General features: G+C 39.3%; 2 protein-coding genes across 3 annotated transcripts in view; one reads left to right on the top strand and one right to left on the bottom strand.

Annotated features, from left to right (window-relative positions):
• Positions 1–3705, top strand: part of RHOJ (ras homolog family member J) — a 133190-nt gene extending 129485 nt beyond the window's left edge. For both annotated transcript variants that reach the window (XM_040333357.1, XM_040333356.1), the window contains 2 exons: positions 590–685; positions 3455–3705. In XM_040333357.1, the coding sequence (XP_040189291.1) occupies positions 590–685; positions 3455–3601 (243 nt within the window). In that variant the 3' untranslated portion in view covers positions 3602–3705. The remainder of the gene's footprint in view (positions 1–589; positions 686–3454) is intronic.
• Positions 3706–7036: 3331 nt separating this feature from the next.
• GPHB5 (glycoprotein hormone subunit beta 5) lies at positions 7037–10390 on the bottom strand. The gene is made up of 3 exons (XM_040332403.1): positions 10264–10390; positions 8762–8982; positions 7037–7489 (listed from the first exon to the last, which is right to left on the bottom strand). The coding sequence occupies exons 2-3, from the start codon at positions 8957–8959 to the stop codon at positions 7301–7303; spliced, it is 387 nt and encodes a 128-aa protein (XP_040188337.1). The 5' UTR covers positions 8960–8982; positions 10264–10390; the 3' UTR covers positions 7037–7300.
• Positions 10391–11073: the final 683 nt, after the last annotated feature.

Below are 11073 nucleotides of genomic sequence, written 5' to 3'. Positions count from 1 at the left end.
GTGACACCTGTATCAAGTTGCTGGCTGAGGGTGCAATCAAAGGAGCATCCAATTCCCAATAACAGCTGATTTTGACCAGCTCTCTATGGAGCCGGTTCACGTATATCCACTGCGGCTCCGGTGTGAATTTGCACAGGATCCATGTGCGTCTCAGGTCTGAATTCAGCCCAAAATTTGGTTATAGATTTTGTAGTAACCTAATTAACCATTTCCCATCCGCCATATAGCAGAATGATGGCTGGAAAGTGGTTGTATTATCCTGACTGGGCGTCATATGACATTCAGCAGGATCAGCTGCTAGTGCACATCCTCGGGGGCACACAGCGCGGCGATCAATGGTGCGGTGTGTCAGTCTGACACAACTCATCTCCGACCCTGGTAAAGAGCGTATGACGTAGGCCCTTTACCATGTGATCAGCTGTGTCCAATCACTTTTATGAATGGGTGTGAGGTAAGCAATGCTGGAGGAGTTGTAATTCCCTGCATTTTAATGGGTCTTTGCAGAAAGGTGTAAAGCAAAACACCATCAAGAAGGGTTCCTAATGAAATGTAAGGTTTATCATTTTTTATATCTCTTTTTTTCTTGTAGATTGATCTAAGAGATGACCCAAAAACACTGGCTCGACTTCTCCATATGAAAGAAAAGCCAATTTCTTATGAACAAGGAATGAAACTTGCAAAGATGGTAGGTTTTAAGATACTCATAAGGTTCTAATAGTAGATGAAGTGATAAATATAACAGCCACAATTTCAAAGGGAGCAAATTAGGCAATTACTCAAGGTCTTCTTTCATAGGCCGTGAGAAAGAAGTGATGAAGAACCAAGGGTGTGGTTGGGTCTCTTGTCTAAAACCTTCTGGGGCTACAAGTATCCATCTTTTTGATCTTGCAGTTAAAATGTGAACGTTTTTATCGGATTCTTACTTATACAGTGCCTTGAAAAATTATTCATACCCCTTGAAATGTTCCACATTTGGTCATGTTACAACCACAAATGTCAATATATACAGCTGCAAGTCTTTTGAGGGATATCTCTACCAGCTTTGCAGTTCTAGAGAGTGACATTTTTGCCCATTCTTCTTTCCAAAATAGCTCAAGCTCTGTCAGATTGGATGGAGAGTGTCTTTGAACAGCAATTTTCAAGTATTGGCACATATTCTCAATTGGATTTAGGTCTGGAATTTGACTGGCCAATTCTAACACATGAATATGCTTTGATTTAAACCATTCCATTGTAGCTCTGGCTGTATGTTTAGAGCCATTATCCAGCTGAAAAATGAACCTCCGCCTCAGGTTCAAGTCTTTTGCAGACTCTAATAGGTTTTCTACTAAGATTGCCCTGTATTTGGCTCCATCCATCTTCCCATCAACTCTGACCAGCTTCCCTTTCCCTGCTGAAAAAAAAGCATCCCTATAACATGATGCTTTCACCACCATGTTTCACGATGGGGATGGTGTGTTCAGCCACAAAACATAGCGTTTTGCTTTTCGGCAAAAAAGTGAAATATATGTCTGATCTGACAAGAGCACACCTTCTTCCACACATTTGCTGTGCCCCCCACATGGCTTCTCACAAACTGCAAACAGGACTTCTTATGCCTTTTTTTCAACAGTGGCTTTCTTCTTGCCACTCTTCCATAAAGGCCAGATTTGTGGAGAGCACAACTAATAGTTGTCCTGTGGACACATTCTCCCACCTGAGCTATGGATCTCTGCAGCTCCTCCAGAGTTACCATTAATGCTCTCCTTGCCTTGCTTGTCACTTTAGGTGGATGGCCATGTCTTGGTAGGTTTGCAGTTGTGCCATACTCTTCCTATTTTCAGATGATGGATTGAACAGTGCTCCGTGAGATGTTTAACGCTTATGATATTTATTTATAACCTAACCCTGCTTTAAACTTCTCCACAACTTTATCCCTGACCTGTCTGTTGTGTTCCTTGGCCTTCATGATGCTGTATGTTCACTTAAGCCTCATACACACGATAGGTTAAACCGATGAAAACGGTCTGATGGTCCAAACCAATCGTGTGTGGGCACCATAGGTTAAAAAAAAAAAGTTTAACCGATGGATTGCTAACCGACAGGTCAAAACCGATCGTTAGTATGCAAAACCATCAGTTAAAAACCCGCGCATGCTCAGAATCAAGTCGACGCATGCTTGGAAGCATTGAACTTCGTTTTTTTCAGCACGTCGTTGTGTTTTACGTCACCGCGTTCTCACACGATCGGTCTTTTAACTGCCGTTGTGTGTAGGCGCGACGGACCATCAGTCAGCTTCATCGGTTAACCTAAGACAACTGTCCTTCAGACCGTTTTCATCGGATTGACTGATCGTGTGTACGAGGCTTTAGGACAAACATTTCACTCTCTAGATGTGCAAAGCTGGTACTGTAGAGAGATCCCCAAAAAGACTTGCAGCTGTAATTGCAGTGAAAGGTGATTCTACAAAGTATTGACTTGGGGGGACTGATTACAAATGCACACCACACTTTTCACATATTTATTTGTGAAAGATTTTTATGACATGAAATCCCATTAAAATACGTTATCGTTTTTGGTTGTAACGTGACAAACTGTGTAAAGTTTCAAGGGGTATGAATACTAATACTAATAGTACTAATAATAATTTTGGCTATTCAAGGACTAAACAGGGGCCTCTTCCTCCTATCTTTCTGACTAACAATGGGCAATCATCAATGATACAGAGAATGGTGCTAAGATGGTGACATTAGCGTGTAGCACTGTACTGGTTAGACCTCTGCGATGATGATTATAATGATGAGGATGATGATGGGGTGCAAGTTCATGACACCTTGGGCTTACAAGGGGTTGGTTAAATGACACACTGGTCAAATCAGAAGAGTACTGGGGCCAGCCCATTGAGTGATTTAAAAAAAGGGAACTAGGTTTCATGGCCTATTTACCAGGGCTCAAGTCCTGTGGGAACGGAGTTCCTGCACTTTTCTCACAGCAGGAACTCCGTTCCCTTTGCAGGACTAGAGCAGCCGAGCCGCCCGAGCCAATTCTTCACTAAGCGGCGATGCCCAGCTCGAGTCACTGTCAGGGGCAGGCGAACCTTAGTAATCCTTTATGTTACTGGCCGCTTCCTGTATATGGATTCATCGGGTAGTGTGCGTGTATTCTGTCACTTCCTCGATGCCGCAATGTCTCCTGGGAGCTTTTGTCATTGTTCCCAGGAGACATTGCGGAGATCTGCCGCGAGTTATCACGGGATTTAGAAAGAACTTGCTTCTGGCCAGTAACATAAAGGATTACTAAGGTACAGTGGATCGGAAAAAAAAAAACATGCGGTTTAGTAATTATGCATATGAGCGTATAATTTTTTATTTTTATTTTTTTTGGTGGGGGAGTTCCCACACTTTTTTCCCCAGGACTTGACCCCTGCTATTTACAGATTAGGTCCATCGTAACTTTCTTTTGTTTTTGTCTTTAGATTGGAGCACAGTGCTACTTAGAGTGCTCAGCCCTGACTCAGAAGGGGCTCAAGAATGTGTTTGATGAAGCAATCCTTACAGTCTTCCACCCAAAGAAGAAGAAAAAACGTTGTGGGAAGTGTCGCCACTCTTGCTCAATTGTCTAAGGTCATTCCCAGGAATTGATTGGTGCTATTGTACAGTGATGGGAGCAGCCATACAGAAAAAATTACTAGAGAGTTGGGAATATTCACTGTATGAAAAAAAAAAACATGGAGGCCATGACCAGTGACTTTTCCATTCACCTCTGCGGAGCCTTTGATCTGTGACACCTCCATTTTTTTAAATGCAGACGCTGTATTTCTTCATCTACCCCCTCTCACTGTGATCATTTTATATGAATTGCATCTACACACAATATGTGCCTTGTTTTCCATGGACATTTTTTCACCAGTCACTGGACGTTTCAGCCGCACAAAGAAATTCATGCCTTACTTTGAACAAAAAAGGACTACAGATATTAAAGACTAGTTTTCAAAGACAGGATTGCATTCCTTAGTTTATTAAAAAAAATGCATCCATTTTCTAACACTATTAGATTAGTACTTTGGAGCCATTTTATTATGGTACAATATATATTTAATGGTCAATTTCTGTTGCTTCACCGAAAACCATTGTTTGTGTTTTAGTTAAACTTTTACCTGTGTGTTAAAAAAATAAAAATATAAAACCTTCCTGGCCTGTTTTTATCATTATGTTGCATTTCGTTTCCTGATTAGAGAACGTGATTATACAGTAACTAGGATCCAAAAGGGCTGCCCAAGGTAAAGGGGTGTATCTATTCAGTTTTCAGCCAAGTGAGATTCCAGGCCTTTGAATTTTTTATTACATTATACATAATTTCAGGTACAGCAAATGGAGTCTTAAAAACAAGTTGTGCCTTAAGAAATCCCTGTGGTGCACAAAACAAGGTCCATAAAGACATGGATGAGAGAGTTTGGGGTGTAGGAACTTGACTGGCCTGAACAGAGTCCTGACCTCACCCTGATAGAACACCTTTGGGATAAATTAGAGCAGAGACTAAGAGCCAGGGCTTCTCGTCTACATCAGTGCCTGACCTCACAAATGCGTTTCCCGGAAAAATGGTTAAACATTCCCAAAGACACATTCCTAAACCTTGTGGACAGCTTTCCCAAAAGATTTAAAGCTGTTATAGGTGCAAAGGGTGGGCCAACTAAAAATGTAAATGGACTAAGACTGGATGTCATTAAAGTTCATGTGCGTGTAAAGGCAGGTGTCCCAATACGTTTGGTAATATAGTGTAGGCCTGAATGGGCCCTAAGCTCTGCAAGCCCAGTGAAGGGACTGTTTGCGTTAAAGTAGAAGTAAAGGCAATGAGAAGATCGACAAGAGGAAAAAAATTAAATGAGCTGTGAAAGCATGTTTATCAGCAGTGAGGAAGGCTTTAAACTTTTATTTTACCTTTTCCTTCTCTTTTTTCTTATTATTTAATGCAGGAATGCAATGGGCAGTAAGAGCGGCCACAACATTTGGCCAAAAAAACAAGATAATAATAAGATTGTACATTTTGTTAGTACAGCTTGGTGACAAGCTAGCAGCGCTGGCTCCAGGGGTGGATGGTAAGAAACACTTAGATGGATGGCGGTCCGTCTAGTAGTTAAGAGGTAGCGACGGTAATCTCCGTAAATAGATTAAAAAACATATTATGGGTTAAGTGGTGGGTAAGACACCAATGGGAGGATCATTAGTTGCTACTACTGGGTGTATTGCAAACACTGTACTATAGAATGTTGAGTACCTAAGGCAAAGTTTGAATAAAGCACCTCTAAACCTCAAAATAATTACTTAAGGCGGCCTCCACTCATTCCATGTGGAAAACATAAGATCATTTAGCAGTGAACAGAGAAGTGGCGTGGGGTTCCAGGAAAATCCACTGATAAAGAATAGCTTTCCGTGCCACAAGGGACATAACAAAAATAAGTTGTTTACAGCCTCTTGATATTTTGATACCTGGTATATTGATTAGACCAAAAAGGGCCCACTTAGAAGTTAAAGGTATGTAGTTTACCAAGTGTTTGGGGGCATAGTGAGCTACTGAGTGCCACATAATCTTGGGACATGTCCAAAAAGCATGGTACAAGTCTGCATCTAAATGGCCTCATTTAGGCTAATAAGAAGAGGAGATAAGACCAGTGAGGTAGGAGAGATGTGGAGATATCTAAAAAATGATGGAAAAACCGAAGAATCATTCCATGATACATTGTGGCTTTGATCGTGCCCCAAGGTAGACATATTGATTTTAGAGGAGTTTCATCCTGAAGGTGGGGGAAATTCCTGGTCCATTTATTAAGGCCAGTCAATGGAGATCTGTAATGCAGTGGCTGCCAAAAGAAGTTATCTAGAGTGGAAATTGCTTTCCTACTCGGGTTTGGGAGATTACATGAATCCATTCCCTTACGTATGTACTTAGAGAGACTACGTTTGTTGTAGGGTACGTAGGCCTATGGTTGCTCTCTTGCTCCCCAGATGAATTATTTGAACATCTTATAGATATACTTGAGGTCAAAGTGTTTTAGGAATAGAGGGGAGAACCTGTATGGTGTAAAAAATCTTAGGAGAGGCTACCATTTTTATCAAGCTTATAAGAGATATTAAAATGTTTCCATGTAGTGAGAGATGCTTTAATTGAGCATAACACCAGGGGAATGTTAACCTTATATAGACTGTGTGGGTTTTTGGGTATGGATACGCCAAGCTAGGACATTTTTCCTTGTACCAAATAAAGGGATGAAGGTTGCTCCAAGCAGGCTTATGATTGGATGAATAGGGTGCTTTTGATTTATCAAATTAATAGATGAACATGAAATTGGACCAAATGAATTTAATAATAAACATTTATACCCGAGAAGGAAGATTCTGAGTGAGAAAGCAGTGATATTATTGTTTTTTGTCAAATGTACTGAGAATTTTTGTACAATTGTTTATACAAACATTATACAAACATTCATTTGAAAATCGAAGAGTATATGGCCAGCTTAAAGGGGTTGTAAAGCCTTGTGTTTTTTCACCTGAAAAAACACCTCGCTGTCATGGGACCCCCAGCACCGCCGTTTTACTTACTTGAGCCCGTTCACCTGCTCTGCGCGTCCCATGGGGTCTTCTTCTCCACAGAGTTTTGGCGTTGATTGGATAGATTGATATCAGCGCAGCCATTGGCTCCTGCTGCTGTCAATCAAATTCAATGACGCGGCTGGCGGGGGCGGGACCGAGTCCTACACCTGGCGTCTATGGAATGCCGAGTGTATGACACGGGAGCGCGCCCACAAGCTAACCCCCTCGGGAGAGAGCTTCCCAGAGGGGGTTAGCTATTGCGGGGAGGAGCAGAGACAGCAGCTGCGGGACCCCAGAACAGAAGGATCAGGGCCACTCTGTGCAAAACGAACTGCAGTGGAGGTAAGTACAACATGTTTGTTATTTAAAAATAAATAAATACCTTTACAAATCCTTTAACAAGGGGCCTGATTTCCAAAGCTGTTATATGTGATACTGATAAAGTGACATATCGACGATGTTGGCACTTGTGAAATTAAAGGCAAAGTTTCAACAGATTTATTAGTGCATGAAATTATTTTCTTATTAATGTCTGATTCACAAAATATTCTTACAAGGTATAAATCTAATATTCCTGTGAGTTAAGCTAGTGATTGCATGGTCCAGAAAATGAAAAACTGCTGTATTAATGCTATTGGCGTACTATGTGTGATTTTTATTTATTTTATTTGGCCCAAATAATGCCATTATATACCGTAGGTAAAAACAGAGCAAGCCAGCTAGATTTTTTTTTTTTAAAGCGTCTCACACTCTGTAGTTGAAGTAGAGCAAACCCCACAGTCACATCTGATGGCCACAGGGTAAGTGAAGAATGGGTCCACGCTGGGCAGGCAGTTTGGTAATTTCACAGTAACCAGCTTTGTTTCGTTGTAGGTGCAGACTCTGTGATAAGCATCTATGTAGGGTGGGTCTAGGATGGGTTTCTGTGACAGAAAATAAAATAAAAATCAAGTTACTTTCTTTTCTTTTAGCATTTACAAGATTTTCCAGATTTAAGATACCTACAACATACATATATGCCAGCCTGGACAGGTGCTGAATGGCCTGCAAATACAGTGATCAATAGAGGGAAAGGTTCAATAGCTATAGTCATTTATTATGCTAGAATTTATCCCTTGGGACACAGGTCTGAAATTTAATTTCTCCACGGATTAGCTGTGTGCGTAGTCCAACTGCCATCATGGAGGGTCCATGCATAGAATTTCACCAACCATTATTAGAGGTACAGGGTCATCTCAGCTTTAGCTACGATTTGAAGCATCCAAGGTAGGAATCAATTCTTTCTTTATATTTAATTTTTCCAAAAAATGCTAAAATAAAATGTTTTTAGGTTAGGTTCACATGGGCACCTGCAATCATATTGTGTTACATGCCGGCCATGTGTGCACAGGAGATTGGCATGTAGTCAATGTAGTTAAACTTTTTTTTTGGTAGGGTGTTCTACACCATAGAATAGCAACACTGTATGGCAAAAGGTATTTAGGTACCCCTCCAAATTACGGGGGATTTCCAGGGAAGGAGCATAATTAGTTCCAGGAGAATGCTTATAATCCAAAGCACTCGCATATAAAAGCAAGTTTAAAGAAGTCAATGGAAACGAAGATAAACCGTTCCACATTGACTTCTATGGCATGCAATACAGCGTGGGGGCGCTGGAGAGCCTCGGAAATACTTGGGGACAGCTCATCTGATCTTGGAAACCCTCGGAAACGCGTTTCCGATTGTTTCTGAGTATTTCCGAGTGATTCTGAGTATGCCCCGCACCTCTGGCTAAATGTGAGACTGCACACCCCATTAGCTTTAATTCTGCTTGTGTTGTAAGACAACACTCGCAAACTGAGTCAGGATTTAAAAAAAAAAAATTGCTCGTCTTTCAAAATGCTCGTTAACCGCGTTACTCGTAAACCGAGGTTCAACTGTATTTGGGAAAGGCCCTTTTCTATTATAGCATGACTGTGCCCTTGTGCACAAAGGCAGCTATATAAAAACATTGAGGCTGTTATAGCTGCATACTGTAGACGGGCCAACTCCATATAGGATGGGTTACCCAACAAGCTCATAAAGGTGTCATGGTTAGGTGTCCGCAAACATAGATAGATAGATAGATAGATAGATAGATAGATAGATAGATAGATAGATAGATAATATGAAATTAGGGAAAAGACTGTTTACTAAAAACCTTTGAAGGTGCTTACCTCCCAAGTTTCACAGCGCCCCCAACAGGCATCTGTTGTAACACGTAAACCCTTACAGCCAGGTTTCTTTGCCAAGAAGGTGAATTCCCTAACGGCACAGCCAATGAATGTTCTCAAGCTGAAGTTGGAGATGGCCAAGGTGCTCAGGTAGCTGTTTAAGACCAGAAGTGAAACCAGGACAACACCTTTTTGAACCATTGTTTACAGAGGCCACTCGTTACCTGCATAAAGTAATTGCAAATCAATAAGAATAGTGAAAATACAATAACCATGTATGCCCAAACAAGCCCATATTTTTTAAATAATTTTCTTTTTCAGAAGAAAACTGTCTATGTTTTAAACAATTATATCAAGTTTTCCCTCTTCCTCTTTCAGTAACAAATCAAATTTTTAGTCCTGGTGACAATGGTCAGCAGGACACAGAGAGGCTGGATCTACCCAACAGTGGTATATACAGCAAAAAAAAAAGGAAAAAATTGAAATGAGTTCCAACACTTCCTTGATCCATTCAAAGTAAAAAATTAAATCTAGATACCTTTTAAATAAGTCCAATCAATATATCACAGTGTTTTTTGCATTTTTATGTTCATATCTAGCTGAAACAGTTGAAGAAGTTATTTAAAAAACTTCATGATATTTCTTAAGTCTTCATAGATAACAATTGTAAATATGACTCTTGTAGCATACAAAGTAATGTACATCACATCATATTAAATTATATATCAAATATGCATGGCTTACAGTTGACTAAACTTCATCTACTCAAGTTAATTTTACTACATCAACAGACAAGAAGATATAAATGGACAGAAAAAAATGTGACTGGTCACTATGGCTGGCACTGCAACATTCTTTTTTTTTTAAGATAAAGAAAGTAAAGAATAGGTATGAAAAAAAAGTAAAAATCCCTCTAACTTGTTAAACTTTCTGTGAAGTTGCCATCTCTATACAAACATTATTTCCCTGCAGACTAACACAGAAAATGAGTTTAACTCGTTTTAAGTAACCTCTAAAGGTGAGCAGTTGAAGCAAGCTTTACAAGTTAAAGAATGTGCACTTTTCTAACTTTTCAACCTAAATAAGCAAAGATCTAAAAAAAATATTATATTAACTTAAATATCTTATATGATACACTTTTGTATTTAAAAAAAAAAACAGGTTCACATCTCTAAAAGTATTATTTTATACTAAATAGATCTTAAACAAGAATTTAAAACAAATTTAGGATTAAAATGAAAACAAATTCTTGGGAAAAAATCTTTTTTAAATCATACGTTTACTATAGGTACAACATTATTATCTTTAACATGCAGGACAAACATTTGAAATTATCTAAAAATATATTTACCTTGAAATGTAGTAAAAAAAAAAAACAGCTGAATGCACAAAGAGTAATAAAAAGTTATCCAAATACTTTCAATATATCAAAACACGAAAATCTTTAGAAATACTCTGTCTATAAAATCTACACTTGTACAACAAATAATAAAAACAGTTCAAACCTTTTCTACAAGCTATTTTCTCTCTTGCTCCTTTGCTGATCTCTGCACATCTACTTGTTTCATATGTATATATAGAGGGAGTCTTGTCAATCAAAGTAAATCAAGGCAGATCCTTACATGAACTACCTGGAACATCAAACACAGTACATGTAAGACAAGCAACTGCTTACGTCAACTTTTTTTTTTCTTCAAAAAGTATCTTCTGCTAAAACAAAACAAGATGACTTGCCTAATAACATAATTACAATAGGATTGGAGTTGACATGATGTTTCCTAACCTTGCTCCTAAATTAAATTAATCATAGGTGGCATTATTTCCCAAAATTGATTTAAAAGAAGATTTTCAAAAACATCTTTTAAAATGCCATAAAGGAGAATTTATTATTATTTTTTTTTTGGTCGGTGATATTTTTTATCTAATGCTGGCTACACGCCCAACAGTTTTCAGATGATAACAACAAACATTTGGGGGCAGATTCACATGCATTTAGATAGGCGCAGCGTATCAGAGATACGCAACGCCGCTGTAACTTACTTTTTCATTCTTTGAATCCACAAAGAATTTGCGCCGTAAGTTACGGCGGCGTAGTGTATCTCTCAGCGCGTAATTCAAATCGGCGGGTAGGGGGCGTGATTAATTTAAATGAAGCGCGTCCCCGCGCCGAATGAACTGCGCATGCTCCGTTTTCGAAATTTCCCGCCGTGCATTGCGCGAAATGACGTCGCAACAACGTAATTTTTTTAACTTAGACGTGAATTACGTCCATCCCTATTCACGGACGACTTACGCAAAAAAAATTCTAATTTTGA

This window comes from Rana temporaria, chromosome 13 (assembly GCF_905171775.1).
Source record: "Rana temporaria chromosome 13, aRanTem1.1, whole genome shotgun sequence".
NCBI lineage: Eukaryota > Metazoa > Chordata > Amphibia > Anura > Ranidae > Rana > Rana temporaria.
This window is presented reverse-complemented; position numbering and strand designations above follow the sequence as displayed.

Coding starts and splice junctions, on each gene's coding strand:
- GPHB5 (XM_040332403.1), bottom strand. CDS start 8,959: ATGGTTCAAAAAGGTGTTGTCCTGGTTTCACTTCTGGTCTTAAACAGC. Junction 7,490..8,761: donor GGCGCTGTGAAACTTGGGAG/GTAAGCACCTTC, acceptor TTTCTGTCACAG/AAACCCATCCTAGACCCACC.